The 17,626-nt window shown below is 38.0% G+C and overlaps 1 protein-coding gene across 2 annotated transcripts in view; it reads right to left on the reverse strand.

The window, feature by feature from the left end:
• MAK10 (MAK10 homolog) overlaps window positions 1-14,618 on the reverse strand; it is a 74,131-nt gene extending 59,513 nt beyond the window's left edge. The window contains exons 1-3 of one of the 2 annotated variants that reach the window (XM_088973253.1): window positions 14,389-14,520; window positions 13,184-13,302; window positions 12,475-13,093 (exon numbers count right to left, since the gene is read on the reverse strand). In XM_088973253.1, coding sequence (XP_088829379.1) covers window positions 12,475-12,489 — 15 coding nt within the window. In that variant the 5' untranslated portion in view covers window positions 12,490-13,093; window positions 13,184-13,302; window positions 14,389-14,520. Of the gene's footprint in view, window positions 1-12,474; window positions 13,094-13,183; window positions 13,303-14,388 lie in introns of both variants that reach the window. The other variant, XM_088973252.1, reaches the window with a different exon arrangement.
• Window positions 14,619-17,626: the final 3,008 nt, after the last annotated feature.

Raw genomic sequence — 17,626 nt, forward strand, 5'->3', positions numbered from 1 at the left:
ACCCCTCCCTTCTCTAATCCTTTTACTAAACTTCAATCTTAGCATAATTATAAGTATATCCTTAAGTGGGCGGCCAACTAGGCAATAACATAAAGAAAACTAGCAAAAAGAAATAACAGGTCCATTAAGATGCCCATTAAGATAGGCCCATTAGCTAATAGATAAATAGAAAACATACTACATGAAAAGATACTAGGGCCCATTCGGCCCAGTCTCTTTACACTCCCCCTCAAGCTCAGTATAGATGTCAATCATGCCCAGCTTGCTTATATAGTGTGCCAGCTTCCCTCTCAGAACTCCCTTGGTCAAAATATCAGCCAATTGTTCTTCTGAGGTGATGAATGGCAAACAAACTTCTCCTGAGGAAACTCTTTCTTGTATAAAATGTCTATCAACCTCAATGTGCTTTGTTCTATCATGTTGAACAGGATTATGTGCAATATTGATAGTTGATTGTCACAATAGAGCATCCTTGGTCTCTCGTAGTCAACTCCCAATTCTTCTAAAAGGGATCGTAGCCACAATAATTCTGACACACCATGTGCCATTGCCTTGTATTCTACTTTAGCAGAGGATCTGGCAACTACGGATTGTTTCTTACTCCTCCATGAAACAATGTTCCCTGCCACCAAAGCACAATAACCCAAGGTGGATCTCCTATCATCAATACATCCTGCCCAATCAGCATCAATGTATACTTCCAGCCTCATGTGTCCATGTTTGGCAAATAGAATACCTTTCCCTGGAGTACCTTTCAAGTAACACAGAACTCTTTCTGCAGTAGCTAAATGAGTATTTCTAGGAGAATGCATAAATTAACTAATAACACTCATTGCATGGGAAATGTTCGGCCGAGTCATGCAGAGATGATAACAACTTCCCAAGCAGTCTCTTACACTCCCCTATTGGATAAAAGTTCACCATTTGTAGCAGAAAGCTTATGATTGGGATCAATAAGAGTGGAGGCTGGTTTAGCACCAAGTTTACCAGTCTCAACAAGGAGGTCAATGACATATTTGCACTGAGAAATGAAGATACCATCCTTAGATCTAGCAACTTCGATGCCCAAAAAATATCGGAGATCTCCTAAATCCTTGGTCTCAATTTCAGAGTTAAGAAATCTTTTGAGTTTACTGACCTCTTGGGTGTCATTACCCATGACCACAATATCACCAACATAAACTATCAGAAAGGTCACCAGAGAGCCACTTCTTTTTAAGAACAATGTATTAATCAGATTGAGTTTGTGTGTAACTAAATGAGACATGAGCAGCCCTGGACCTCTCAAACCAAACCTAAGGAGACTATTTGAAACCATAAATGGATTTAGTAGTCGCTCAAGATTGAATAGACACATAAAAGGAGAAAAAAAATAAGGAGAAAAGAGAGAGAGAGAGAGATTTTGATAAAAGAGAGTTGGGTTGATATGTTTAAACAGCCGCCCCCCTCTTAAATTTATATACATAGTATCATACTTGTAAAACGACTAAATTGCTTACATGGCAAGATAAGATAAGATAAGATAAGATAAAGTTGAAAAAAGACTAATCCTAATCTTATAAAAGAGTAGTCTTATTCTTATAAAAGACTAGTCCTAATCTTATCATAAAGAACTAATCCTAATCATAACTTATTGCTGGCATACGAATAGTGGGACCACCTTAGTGGGGTCCACATTAGTGTTCTCTACACTCTCCCTCAAGTTGAGAATAGATGTTTGTCATTCCCAACTTGCATAGATCTGCTTCTAAATTCTTCCTTGAAACTGCATTTTTGAGAAGGTCTGCCAGTTGCATGTCAGAGGTGATGTATGGAAGACATACTTTTTGATATGTAACCCTTTCTCTGATAAAATGTCAATCCACTTCAATATGCTTAGTCTTGTCGTGTTGTACCGGATTATGGGCTATATTAATGGCAGCTTGATTATCACAGTACAACATCAAGGGTTTCTCATAAACAATACCTAACTCCTCAAATAATGATCTCAACCATAGGATCTCAGCTACACCATTTGCCATGGACCTATATTCAGTTTCAGCACTGAAACGAGAAACAACGTTTTGTTTCTTACTCCTCCAAGAGACAAGGTTACCGCCTACAAAAGAGCAATATCCAGAGGTAGATCTTCGATCATCAACACACCCAGCCCAATCAACATCTGTGAAAACTTCTATCTTCGTGTGATCATTATTCTTGAATAAAATGCCTCTGCCCGGGCACCTCTTCAAATATGCTAGTATCCTCTCAACTGCAAGGAGGTGAGTAGTCCTAGGAGAGTGCATATACTGACTAACCACACTGACTGCATAACTGATGTCGGGTCGAGTGAGACAAAGATAGAGAAGTTTTCCAAGTAACCGTTGGAACATAGCTTTATCTTCAAGGGGTTCTCCACCCTCTGCACCGATCTTGTGATTTTGTTCAATGAGTGTGTCAGCAGGCTTAACACCCAACTTTCCTGTTTCTTCCAACAGGTCAAGAACATACTTTCTTTGAGAATCAAAAATCTCATGCTTGGATCTGGCTACCTCAATGCCCAAGAAGTAAGGTAGTTCTCCCAGATCTTTTTTTACCTCAAACTTTTATTCTGCTTGGATCTTGCTACTAGTGTAAAAGTTTCCAAGTAGCAATACCATATGTCTGAGTAAATCCTTTTGCAATTAACCGGGCCTTATACCTTTCAATAGAACCATCAGCATTATGTTTCATAGTGAATACCCATCTGCGTCCAACCGGTATCTTACCTTTAGGCTGATCAACTATCTCCCAAGTATTGTTTCCGATGAGGGCATCCATTTCTGCTTTTATTGCATCTTTCCATTCTTGTACTTCCAATGCTTCCTGTATTGTTCTAAGAATGAGAACATCGGCAATGGATGCGAGAAAGGACTTATAGGAGGGAAACAAATGATCGTAGGACAAGACTGAGAAATGTTGTGAGTTGTAGATGTGGTGCAACGACGCTTGCCCTCACGAATTGCTATGGGAAGATCAAGATCATCTAGTGAAAGTGAAGGCTCCATGGTGGAATGTCTTTCATTTGTAGTATCTGCGGTACCTGGATTTGGCTCTGTAGAAGGAACTGGGGCTACTGTGGTACCAGGATCTGGATCTACAGAGGAGACCGGGACTAGCATGCACTGTTGATGTCCGAAATCAACCTGTCTCCATCGTCTATGATAGACTCACATCGCTGCATCTCTGACAGCCCTCCCCATTACACCCCTCTTCACTTAATGGGATAGGTAAAGGAAATTCTAACAAGTTAACCCTATCCTTACTACTCTCCCCCTGAGGAGAAGCCCTTGGATAATAGGGTATATCTTCAAAGAAAGTGACATCCATTGAGACAAATCTTTTCTTAGAAGTAGGTTCATAGCAGTAATATCCCTTTTGAGTTTGTGCATACCCAAGGAAAATACATTTTGAGGCCTTAGGATCAAACTTGGAACGATGAGGGCCAAGAATCTGAACAAAGCATGTACAACCAAAGGTTTTAAGGGGAATGGTAAATAACTCTTTATCAGGATATAAGAGGGTAAATGGAGATTTCATGTCAAGAACCCATGAAGGAATCCTATTGATGAGATACACTACTGTAAGAACAGCATCCCCCCAGAAACGTATAGGCACACTGGAGGTAAACATAATGCTTCTGGCTACCTCCAATATGTGTTTATTCTTTCTCTCAGCAACCTCATTTTGCTGTGGTGTATGAGGGCAGGTACTCTGATGGATAATCCTATGTTCAAGCAAATAGGAGGCTAATGGGTTTGCAAAATATTCTTTCGCATTATCAAATCTAAAAATTTTGATTTTGACCCTAAATTGGGTTAAAATCATCTGATGAAAGATCCAGGTTAATGCTTGAACCTCGTCTCTAGAACGCATGAGATAAATCCACGAAAAACGAGTATAATCCTCAACAAATAGTAGGAAATATTTGTACCCCCCATGGCAGTGGTATGGTAAGGTCCCCAAACATCAGTATGCACAATTTCAAAGGGAATATTACTTATATTATTACTTAATGAATAGGTTGTCCTGCAGTGTTTTGCAAGTTCACAACTCTCACATTTCAAACTAGACATCTGGATAGATTCAAATAAACTAGGAAACAAACTCTTCAAAGCCTGAAAAGATAAATGGCCCATATGTCTCCCTTGCCAGAAATAGGAGCGAGGGAGCCATCAGCAATGGACACTTTGTCTCTGCTTAAAGATAAGTGATAGGTAGTAAATAGTGACAGCACACCAATCATATGGTCAGATGCTCCAGAATCTATTATCCATGAATGTTTTGTATTGCCTGTAATTGAGGCATGTTGAGTTGAGGCCCGATTACCTGAATGAGTAAAAGCTGAGGTCGGGGGTGTTGATGGTGTCTGAGGAGGTGGAGCTGAATTACCAACTTCATTTTCCAGCTGAACTAGAGCAGCTCGGACAGCGGCTAGAGTATCTAGAGGATTGCCTCTTGTGCTAGATGATGTTGTTGTACTATCAGTGTTAACAGCCATATTTGCGTTCTCCTTTTTGTTTCTGAGTTTTGCTGGAATTAGATGTAGATATAACTTCCAACAGGTCTCTTTAGTATGTTTAGGTTTCTTGCAATGCTCACATACTAGGTCCTTCTTAGCTTCCTTCTTCATGTCTCTTTCCTTATCACTCCCAAATTTGGGTTTAACTGTTGCCAGAACTGATTCAAAAGATTGTTGTTGTAGCATAACTTTTCTCCTAGTCTCTTCGTTGTGCACTAAGGAATAGGCCTGGGACAAAGTTACACTGTCTCTTGTCAACAGTTGTTGCCTCACAATATCATATTCCGAATTTAGACCACCCAGGAACTCAAACACTTTATTAGTTTCAATCTGCTTTCTGTAAATTTGTGCATCCTTCTAACTTTCCCATCCAATTGATTCAAGGTGGCCAATTTCATGCCACAGGGATTTCAATATTGAAAAATAAACATAAACTTGTTTCTCACCTTGCTTGAGATTTTTAACCTCACATTTCAGCTCATAAGCCCTAACAAAATTAAGGGGCTGAGAATAGGTTTCTTTCACAATATACCATATATTTCTTTAGTTGTTTTTGCCCATAAGTAATTGCGGCTGATGTGTGGCTGCATGGAATTGCACAGCCATGTCATCACTAAATAATTTTCCTGAATCCACTTAGCATAAGTGGGATCCTCCTTATTTGGTTCATTCACATTTCCTAACAAATGGAGTTCTATTGTTATAGTAAATAGAATGTGTTTTTTGCTTAACCCCTAATCAAGAATGGAGTTCAAGGACCAAGGGGAGGGTGTTTTTGGGACTGGTTCAGGTAGCATGACTGAAAACACCTTCCAGATTACAATTGTAAAGTTTTCCTCTTCCCCCAATGGCCATCATGGCTAATTGGGCCCACTCTAAGTAGTTTGAACCATCAAACTTTACAGTTGTAATCTGGAAGGTGTTTTCAGTCATGCTACCTGAACCAGTCCCAAAAACACCATCCCCTTGGTGCTTAAACTCCATTCTTGGTTAGGGGTTAAGCAAAAAACACCTTCTATTTACTATAACAATTAGCCTACTGGGTCTAAAAAAACTAACGACGGTAGGTCTAGAAGCAGAAATCAAATTCAGAGAAAGAAAAAAAATTCCAATTCACTGTATCACTGTATCAATCAGCCTACTAAGTCTGAGAACTAATAGCAGTTGGCCTGGGTACAGAACTCCAAAAACAAAGATCAGAAAATAGAAATCTAATAGCAGCCAAACTTAAAAACAAGTCTAATCTCTTCTCCAGACATAGTAATAGTCCTGGACTAGAAGAGAAAAAGAAAAAAAAAATCTATATAGCCGTACCTCACAAATTAAGCTATCCTTGTTGCTGCCCTCAAGAAGGAATAAGACCTTACCTAGGAATTTCTAAGAAAAAAAAAACTGATCTTCATTCAAAAAATTCTTGCTGAAATTCTGATCGCCAACTTCAGTTTGCTCAAAACTAATCTTGATTCTGATCAACCCGAGAAACTTCTTGATCGCCAACTTCAATCTTAACGAGAGAACCAAAAACTCTGATTGGCACCTCCAATCTTGACCAAAGACCTAACCTTGATCACTTAATTCTTCTCTGATTCTTCCTGATTATAAGGAGCACTTTCCAATCCTTGGACAGTTGCTGAAGACTTCTTGTAATCTCCAAGAATCAGTCGAATGAAAAACTCAGCCCTAAATAATTCTCATGCGGTCAGCTGAATTAATTCCACATGAGAAACCCTAGATCGAATGCTTTGATACCAAGTAGTCGCTCAAGATTGAACATACACTTAAAAGGAGAAAAAAAAATAAGAAAAGAAGAGGGAGAGAGAGAGAGAGAGAGAGAGAGAGAGAGAGAGAGATTTTGATAAAAGAGAGTTGGGTTAATATGTTTAAACAGTCACCCCCCTCTTAAATTTATATACATAGTATCATACTTGTAAAAGGACTGAATTGCTTACATGGCAAGATAAGATAAGATAACGAGATAAGATAAAGCTGAAAAAAGACTAATCCTAATCTTATAAAAGACTAGTCCTAATCTTATCATAAAGAACTAACCCTAATCATAACTTAATGCTGACATACGAACAATGGGGACCACCTTAGTGGGGTCCACATTAGTGTTCTCTACAGATTTCTGTAGTTTACACAACTTCCCTTGCATATCCTTTCCATACACCCCCGAAGGCAAAGACATATAGACCTCTTCATGTAGATCTCCATTCAAAAAGGCATTTTTAACATCAAATTGGTGGAGAGGCCAATCAAAAGTAGCAGATAGAGATAACAAAACCCGGACTGAAGTCATCTTAGCCACAGGAGCAAATGTCTCAAGATAGTCAATACCATACATCTTAGTGTAGTCTTTAGCAACCAGCCTAGCCTTAAACCTCTCAATAGAGCCATCAGAGTGATATTTAATAGAAAATACCCATTTACAACCCACTGGTTCTCTCCCTTCTAACAAGTTAACAATATCTTAGGTATGGTTCTTATGCAAAGCATCCAATTCAGCCATCATATCATCCCTCCACTCAGGTTTAGATAGGGCTTCCAGTACAGACCTAGGTATCACATGGGAAGAAACAGAAGCAAGAAAATAGTAATAGGTAGGAGATAGAAGGCTATAAGACAAGTGTTTGGAGATACAATGGGATGTACATTTCTGCTTGCCCCTGCAGAGAGCAATAGGAAGATCAAGGTCTGGGAAAGAAGTAGATGGGTCAAAGGAAGGCTGACCTGTTACATCAGTAATGATGGGAGGAGCAAGGGGCTCTTCTATAAGAGTGGAAACAATTGCCCATGTCTGAATCTATGCCTTTAGTACCACCTTTGGAGAACAGGATGATGAGGAATTACAGGAGGATGAGGTGGAGAAGGAGGAGGAGCAGGAATACTGGAAGTATGTCCAATGGGAGAAGTGGACACCTCCTCATCAGTTGACTCAAAAAGAATAGGAAGAGAAACTGCTTGAGACATGGCAAAGGGTTCCTCAAATTCCCCCCCCTTAGGAGGAATACTAAAGAAAGGAGTAGACTCAGCAAATGTGACATCCCAAGATACAAAGCGGGTGCCACTAACTGAATCAAAACAGCAATATCCCTTCTACGTGGGGGCATATCCCAGAAAAACACATTTACGAGCCCTAGGTTCAAATTTGTGCCTTTGATGGTTGTGAATATTGCACATAGCAGGTGCACCCAAAAACACGGAGAAGAAAAGAGAAGATATCCTCATCCGGAAAGAGAAGGCTAAAGGGGGTTTTGAAGCCAAGAACCTGGAAATGCATATGGTTAATCAAAAAGGTAGCGGTAACGACAACATCTCCCCAAAATTGTATAGGAACATGGGATGCAAAAATGAGGGATCTGGCAACTTCAACCACATGCTGGTTCTTCCTTTTCGCCACTCCATTCTGTTGTGGAGTGTAGGAACAAGAACTTTGATGAATAACCCCAAAAGTTTCAAGATAGGCTGAGAGAGTTTTCTCAAAATATTCTTTAGCATTATCAAAACAAAATATTTTGATCCGGGTGTTAAACTAGGTAAGAATGAGTTCATGAAATTTTTGCACGACAGTTGGTACTTAATCCCAGGATTTCATGAGATAAATCCAAGTGTAACGAGAGTAATCATCAATAAAAAGGACAAAGTACCTGTAACCCCTCATAGTTGGCAAATGATATGGCCCCCACACATCAGAGTGAACAATATGAAAAGGAAAAATAGATCTTTTATTGCTTACTAAATAAGAATGTCTACAATGCTTTGCAAGTTTACACGACTCACAATGAAGACTCGATAAAGAAACTCCCTTAAACATATCTGGAAACAAATTACTCAAAGCAGAAAAAGACAAATGACCAAACCGAAAGTGACATAACAAGACTTTGTCAATAGACTCTAACAAGACAGACTCTAAGGCAACTCCATGAGGTGGTCCAAAAGCTCTATCCGGAGTGTCCAGCAAGTATATTTCATTCACCTCATGGCCACTCCCAATCATCATCTGAGATAGTAGGTCCTAAAAAACACAATGAGTAGGAAAGAAGGTTATGCTACAGTTCATTGATTTAGTTAAGCTGCTAACAAATAAAAGATTTGTATTAATTTTAGGGACATGAAGGATAGAGGATAAATAAATGGTATCAGAGGTCTTTATATCCCCTTTGCCGGAAATGGGAGCAAGAGACCCATCAACAAGGGATATTTTTTCTTTACCAGAGAGAATGCGGTATGAACAAAAAAGATTAGACATGCTGGTCATATGGTCTGATGCATCGGAATCAATGATCCAAAGGATTTTATAATTTCCTGAAACTGAAGCATGGTTTGCAGAAGCACGAATACCTGAGTGAGCAAATGTTGATGATGATGATGATGTATTGCCTGAAGAGTGAGATGTAGAAATAGTAGCCTCCAAGTGATTTAATAGCCTTCCATACTTTTCAAAATCTGCCTTCATTGCTACCAATTGTGGCAACATTAGCTGTCTTAGGCTTTCCTGTCTAACTGCCCTTCTTAAAATTGTTGTTATTCTTAAACCGGTCAGGTAGAAGATCAGGATGAAGCTTCCAGCAAGTGTCCTTCGTATGCCTCGATTTCTTGAAACATTCACATACCTGCTCCTTCTCAATTGGACCCTTCGGCTTTATTCTATCATGTGCAAAGTGTTCTGTAAGTGGACTTTGTAATTGAACCTGCCGCCTACTCTCCTCACTGCTTACCATAACATATGCTTGGGCGAGAGTAACCTCATCTTTGGCCAGAATATTCTACTTAATGATGTCAAACTCAGGGTTGAGCGTAATAAGAAATTCAAAAAACATTTTTGCATCATTCTTACTCTCCCATACAACTTCTCCATAACATCAATTTCCTACCACAGGGATTTCAGTATAGAATAGTAGATTGCCACACTCTTCTTCCCCTATCTTAGGTTCTTCACATCACTTTTAAGCTTGTAGACTCTAGCCACATTCAACTCCTGTGAATAGGTTTCAGTAACACTGTCCCAAATCTCCTTGGCCGAGGACATCTAGAGATAGTGTTGATTTATATGAGGCTGCATAAAGTTGACCAACCATCCTATGACTGTACTCCTACATCCATTTCTCAAATTCAGGGTCTTTCTCTTCTGGTTTCACTTTACTGCCTGTGAGGTACCTTAATTTTCCTCTACTACAGATATAAATCCTTATAGATTGTGCCCAAGCAAGATAATTTGTCCCATCTAGATTAATTGTGGTCACACCAGTCAAAACGGAATCTACCGAGCCAAGCCCGGAAACCGACACCTGCTTAAACTCACTTTTGTATGGCTCCATTAATCAAACAAAAATCAAAAAACTAGAAATTTGGTCTTTATAAACTTACTTGAAGCCAAACTAGTATCCAGATGCTTGAAAACTAGGGTTTCACTACGTCCGGCTGTTGGGGAGAAAGATAGAAGATGCAGTCGCTCCTATCAGAGCTTCCCAACCTCTTCCAAAACTGAACTGCCCTCTTTTAGAAGTCAAAGGGCACCTTCCAAGCACAGAGTGTCACACCCAAAGCTTCGCTTTTACCTGTAACTTCGGAAATCTCTAATCGGCTAGGGTTTTGGGCAGAAACAATACAGCACCACTTCTTGGCAATTTCCAACTAGATTTAAACTCTCCAAACCCTCTACCAACTAGGCAAAAGATCCTTTGAACTATAGAGAACATATCTCTCCATACACTCTTAATCGAAGGGTGTATGGGAAAAGAGAAATAAGAAAAAAATGAAGAAAGAATCCTCCTTTGATACCAAGATATAAATCAGTCCTCTAAAACTTATGTAAACTTGGAAAAATTAGAGAGAAAAGAGGAAGAAAAGAAGAGAACAGCAGCACAAAAGAAATAAGATGGAGAAAAGAAGAGGAAAAAGAAGAAGAGTTCGAATGTCACTTCCCTCCCTTCTCTAATCCTTTTACTAAACTTCAATCTTAGCATAATTACAAGTATACCCTTAAGTGGGCGGCCAGCTAGGCAGTAACATAAAGAGAACTAGCAAAAAGAAATAACAGGCCCATTAGCTAACAGATAAATAAAAAACATACTATAAGAAAAGATAGTAGGGCCCATTCGGCCCAGTCTCTTTACAACTCAAAATGAAGAGACCCCCCACATCTTGAGAAGGTACCCACCTGCAGCCAAAGAGAGAATAGAAGTACTCCCGAACACAAGGCACAAAAGAGCATGAGATTAATAAATGGGAATTGGTCTCACCACTTGCTTTGCACAAGATGCACACATGAGGGAAAAGGCATTTGCCATCTTTTTGGGCACATGTCACAGGTGTTAATCTAACCATGGAGCACTTCCTAGAATAAAGCCTGAATTTTAGGCAAGATAGGCCTGCACCAAATCTATTTCATAGGGAAGTCCACCCCAATAGAGTTGGAATGTATTGGTGAGGTAAAGAACAAGGCACAGGTAAAGACACCATTTGGTGAGATTGACCAGACACTATTGTCCTCCATATTTAAATCTAAGAAGACTGAATCAAGTTTAGCCAGCAATTGAACAAGAGATAAACACTCATCATACAGATTGGCAAGTAGAACAAGATTTAGCAGGAACAGTTCTTAACTGTACTTGTGCAGTCCAACCAGGGAATAGATCATGCTAGAACAAACATTATCACTTTCCTTATTATCTCTTGATGTTTACTGACAGCAGTGAATCACTGAATCCTTGATTGAGAAAACCAATCAAATGTTTTAGTTTATTAGGTGATCATCGATTATGGATGGATAAAACATGGTCACTATTTAGTTTATTGATAATAGCAATTTTACCAAAAGGGGGCAGAAAAAAATAAAAGATAAAAGGAAAAAAAAAAAAGTGGCTCCCCCAAAATCCATTCAACCCCTTTCTTGGAAGAAATATGTAGTGTATTAAATGATCAAAAAGTGTATATAATTAGTGTTATTAAGTTATTATCAATTTATAATATCAGATTTTGTCTTCCCCGGTTCAAAAAAAACAACTAGTAGACAATAATCACTATAAGTTGTTAGAATTTACCAAGCCACTTATTAATTTTAAGCTATAACATGGGACCAGCAGTGTAAGGAAGCTCAACACTGGTGAACTAAATAACCAAATATATATTATGCAAGTTCTGCTCCTTCCTTTTGGAGCATATCTCCAAGACATGTTTGGAATCAAATGGCACTTTCTAGCATCTCTAATGGGCATTTTTAGTAGCCAATCCTTAAAGGGCCTAAACAAGAAGGGAATATCTAGGAGATATTTCCTTTTGCTACTAGTAGTTCTTACAAAAAAAAAATAGTTGGAGCTTCTCAGGACATATTTTAGATTACTTTGCTCCTCAGCAATAGTTTGTTTATCTTTAGGAGGGGCTAGGGAGCACACGCTTCATCATCTTTTTAGTGGGACTCCTTAGTCCTGACCTCCACAGAAAGTATAGTTTTTCCTCTCTTTTTTTCTTTCTTTTTGTTCTTTATGGAGTGAAAAGCATCTTACTGAATGGCAGCATTCTGTACATGGGTGATGTATGTATCTGATTTCTGAAGCTTAGCACAACTCCTTACTTTACACAACTTAATAATATGTACTTCCTCCAAAATATTCACATCTAGGCAATAGGAAGCCAGCTTGGTGCTTCCTAAGTGCCCATGCACATAGGAGATCTGCAGTCTTGTGTTGGCTAAGCATTGTGACACCTTTGTAACCATATGCTTCATATTATTGCAGATCAAAAAAAGGAAGGATTGAAGCATATTTACATCCAGATTCTAGACAGCAAGTTGCTTTAATTAATATGATGAAACGTTTTGAAACTTTTCAGGCAGATAAAAGCTCCCATTGGAAATACAAGGAAAACCCAGTGGCATAAAGAATAGTACCGTAATGTTGAGAGATAATATAATAGTGATCAATATTTATCAATACCTCCAAAGCAGACATAGCAGCAAATAGACTGAAATTCTCTCCATGAATAAGCTCACCATCTCGAAGATCTATGAGCAAAAGAGGTAGAAAGGGAAATTAGTTGTAAAGACACAAATAAACTGGAGAACATATACAGATGAAGAGAAATATAGAAACAGATATGTCATATTTTGCATCTGAAAGAAAGATAATGTTTGTCATAAGCTTAGAAAGTCAAGAGAATATCACATTATAATAAGGTCAACCCAAGCAATATAACCACAAATGAAGGGAGAATCATTAGCTTTTATAATCTCCTGCATTAATAACATTCAGATAGCATTACATCTCATAAAATATGAAACCAGAAACTGTTAGTAGAAAGAAACTTTTGATCCTTATAATGAAACACATACAAGAAGAAAATGCAAATGCAATTGTATAATTTTGAGAAAAATCAATATTCTATAATAGTCCCAAGGTTGAAGTTGAACAGCTTGGCTTCACGTGTTCCAACAGTCTTTGGGCTTTAGGTGTATTGGTCAAGTATGTAACAAATGGTATCAGAGCCTACCATGTATCAAGTTCGAAGCACATAAAAGGCTACCTGGGAGAAGGGCTACCAAGAGCAGAGTGAAATCTGTCATGGAAAGGGTAGCTAGGTCAGAGTGAAAGTTGCAATAGGGCAAGGGCTACCTGGCGCCAAAGTTTAAATTGTGGAGAGGGCTACCTGCCAGGCTGCCACTATAGTGAGAGTTGCACAGGGTGAAGCTGCCAAGACGTCTGCTGTGGAAGTGTGGTGGTATGTTACAGTCCTGAAGGTTAAAGTTAAACGGCTTGGCTGAACACCTTCCAACAGCAGTTTTAGGGCATTTGGTGTATTAGTCAAGTATGTACTAGATTCTGACAAAAAAAAACGATCCATATGCAGAACTATAACCAATGGATGCAATTACTGTAAAGAAACAATAGGCAAAGATTATCCACAAACATAGAAAATGGCCAATATCTCTTGGAGAGAAAGATAAAGTTATGGCACCTTCCTGATTAAATCTAATCCTCAAACTCCCAGGACAACAATAAAAACTTTGATAACATAACGCACATTTGAAGCATAATTATATTATGTTACTTTTCATTATTAAACAAACTACGATAGCAAACAAAAACAGTATGTCTAAATCATCCTTGTTTGCTGGCAAGTGGTAACAGTAACCTATTTCACCACAATAAATATATGGTATACACATGCACATTTGCACATCAGATGTATTTTGTTCTTGCAAAAAAAATGCCGTAAAATGAACTATTAGCCTCCAATAAACAATGTTCCTCCGTGACAAAAGAAAATGCTGAGCTAAGCGCACATACTGGGCCTACAAAACCTGTTTTATAGCGGGTAGACAAAGAACATGAGATGCTCAATTTCCGTTCAATAAATTGGGTTTAAATTAGCATTTAGTAACTATTATCTTCGTAATAATAAGTGCGCTTCTCCATTTATTAACTGCTACTGGAACTAATAACCTATACATTTATTAGACAACTTCTGTCTCGTACATGATAATAATAACTATAATGAGTTTGGCTACTCCACTCAATACAAATTATATTAACTCAAAATCATAACATCAACAAAAACTTCATCCAGAAAACAATGATGAGTTCAAAGATCATACAGATAACCCTACACAGCATACAGTTTCGATTGTCACATAAACATCAATTTGGGGCCATGAGTATCCCATTCAACGGGTAGCAGACCAACCAAAAGAAGCAAATTTTTAAGGAAGAAGTAAATTTGGTAAAAGAAGGATATGAGAACAATTTCCGAATCTCCACAAAAACTAAAAGAGACGCAAGTTTGAAAAGAAGTTAACTATTGAAATGGATTTCAAAGGAGCAATAAAGCATCATAGAAGTTCGAAGTGCCACCTCTGCAAGCGGCCTCAAGAAGAGGGGAGACATCGGCCCAAACCGTCTGTTCATCAGAATAAATAGAAGCAGGCAATGGAGCATCCCCTCCTTCTCCCCTCTCTGCCATTTTCAGTCTGCTTAGCACTGTCTTTCCTTCGAATCCTCGCTTTTCTTCTTCACGAAAGTAAGGAGAGGGAGAGTTTCACTCTTTCAGTGTTTACCGTGATCGTAAACTGTAAAGCGTCCGATGAAGTAAACTTTGATAGACGGTAAGTAGTGACTGCAATCTCGGATCTCTTCGGGTCCGTAGTAGGATGAGTGAACCCGGTGTCTGGACCCGGGAGTAAGCTTGGACTCAGACTCGGAATAGCCAGATAGCACCGTAGCAGTTTATTAGGATCTTAGCCCAACGGATTGTCCAATTTATCAGTTGCTGCTTCTGATTTCTGAAGGCTCCCCTCTGATGCTAAAAGGGTCAGCTTGAACTGATTGATGATTGGGATTAGAGTCACTGAGCCTTACATGATTCGTCGTGGAGGCAGCAGTACAAACTGAAAAGCCTAATTTTTTTGCCTTTTTCCCTTTAGGCACTGTTCGTTTCGGGATTAAATAGTAAATAACATGTAGTTATGGGGCCATATTTATAAAATAAGGACCTAGCCAGATGACTTTTGAGGATTTGATTTATGCATCATTGTGGAAACCCTCTTGCAGAACTTTTGTTCCATTGTCCAAATCTATAGTAAAAAGTAAAGAACACAAATTGCATGTTGATTTTTGACCCACCTTTGAAATTTCTTTTTCTCACCTGGATGGAGCCATGGAAGAAGCAGGAGAAGATAAGATGCTTCTTTTTTTACATCATGTATATATTCTTTGACCAGAAAAATGCATTTTGAAACTGGGTGAATTTATATACCATGTGGATGTAATTTCGGGTCGAGCTGGGTTGAGCATTTGTTGACTTTGAATGGGCCCTAACCCTAATGTTGCATTTGGTTTGCTAGAAAAATAAGAGAAGCAGAAAATTGTTAGGTAACTTTGTAAAATTACTTTATCAACTTTTCCTCAACTTTGTGCTTCTCTCATTTTCCATCAAATCAAACATAACCTAAGGGTATTTATGGTTTATAATCATTAACCTTGCCTAGATATAACTCGTATGTAATACTTTGAGTTGTGTTCAGATTGAAAGAAAAAAGACAAGTAGGGAAATGTATGAAACTTATATTAGGGGCATGATTCAAAGTATCGACACATCTATCAGCATATGCCTATCGGTACTTAGATACACACGAAAATATGATACGGAACGTATCATATCGATTTTTTTGAACCTTGATTAGAGGTGCAGTGTGGGTCATGCTAGGCCATCACAAACCACTTTTGCAAAGCCACCCACACGATGGTGGATTGTGTTGTGTAGGTACATGGGCCTGAGGCATAACCCCTCAAAGGGGAAGTCTAGCACAAGACAGGCTCCTGCCAAGCCACAAACCTAATCCTTTTTTTTTTTTTGCCAAGTAAAAATGTCAAATATTATGGAAAATAAGAAAAATTAATATAAAATCAATTAACAAATAGACAACAGATTGGAAAAAAATAATACAAAAAAATATCATATGAATTTAATGCATACAATCGATCATATATAAGTAATAAATTAAATTGCAAAAAATACAATGGAATTGGAATATGATAACTTAGAAAATAAAAATTTGCAGTAACATTAAAAATCGCAAATAATTACTGGATAAAATTGAAAACCAGAATTTACAATAATTAAAAAGGTACAATTATTTAATTTGGAAACTTATTGACGTCAATATGTTCTTCCACTTCAAGTTCCACTTTCTCAATCTCCTTAATCTTGATTTATGTCATTTGCATATAATGAACCACCATTAGTTGAAGTGCAACGCCCTCCAACTAATTCTTCAAACATGTGCATATCTCAAGGTGTTTGTTATTCATGCAACTTTTATTTTCACCTAGTGGCTTAGTATTTGTACTAAAACAATACTCCAATAAAATTATAGACATGGAAGGAATTAGTAGATCACATGTCATATTAGCAAGCATTGGATATTTTTTTCCATATTTATTTCTACCATGCTAAAATATCAAAATATACAATTCCTCAAAAGTGAACAATTCGATTCTAACAAAAATGAAATTCAGTAAATTAACTTACTAATAAACGATAGTTTGTTGCCTTTTATTTATTAATGACCTAACTTTATCTAGTCATAATTACACTTTGCCAAACCTTTTTGGGAAGGAATCCACAATTCATTTATTCCTAAGCTAACGGGTTTACTTCTAGCCATAGTAGAGGAGATTGCACAAAAGTCTTCCACCAAATTAACACTATGTTTCACTAGCTACATGGATGTTAAATCATGCATAGTATAGCCATTTGCTCATTGTTCCTTAGATCCCCTAATTGTTTATAATGGTCTTATTGTCTAAGCTAAATGATTCAATGTTTGCTCGACACGGGAAGAGGTGATAAGTGAAATGATGTGAAGTACAAGATGGATATAACATTTCATTCATTTATACAATTGGGTCTAAAGACTCGAAATACGTCACAAGAATTGAAGAAAAAATAAGAGAAATCGATTGGGTTGCAAACAATAAACGCACAAAATAAGAGAATTCCTCACGCATGGACCTCAGTTATTGGCAATTGACAGTAGACGAATCAAGTATTATTTATCAAAATTTATGGGTGAATTTTGATTGGTCAAAACTTTTTTCATATCATAGATTTTTCCACTAACACAATATACATCCAAATGGTGCTTGCCTCGGCTGACCCGTAAAAGTGATCATCATCCCTACATATGTGCCTAGCACATGGACACCTTGTCTTTGGAATTGGGGGGAAGGACATCTGAATGGGCAGAGGCCATGACATGTCAGCCTTGGAACCATGTGTGACACTGGCACGTTGATGTCGATGAAACAACATATGTTCCATTATGGGCAAAATACATGGTGAGCATTGATGAGGTGCAAACTAACCATGCAACCAAGTATGAGGCATAGGATGTATAATGGCTCTTTGAATGCCTATATAAGGACATGGTGTCCCATGTAAGCTAGGGGTGTAAATGGATCAAATTCGAATTGATCAGGCAGTATCTGAATTCGATTTCGATTTAAAAAATAAATAAATATTTGACAGATATCAAAAATCAATATTTGATTTCGAATCCGATTAAAAATTCAAATATTTGATTTGATTCGA

This window comes from Nelumbo lutea, chromosome 2 (assembly GCF_056320005.1).
Source record: "Nelumbo lutea isolate HS-2025 chromosome 2, American lotus-T2T, whole genome shotgun sequence".
Lineage (NCBI taxonomy): Eukaryota > Viridiplantae > Streptophyta > Magnoliopsida > Proteales > Nelumbonaceae > Nelumbo > Nelumbo lutea.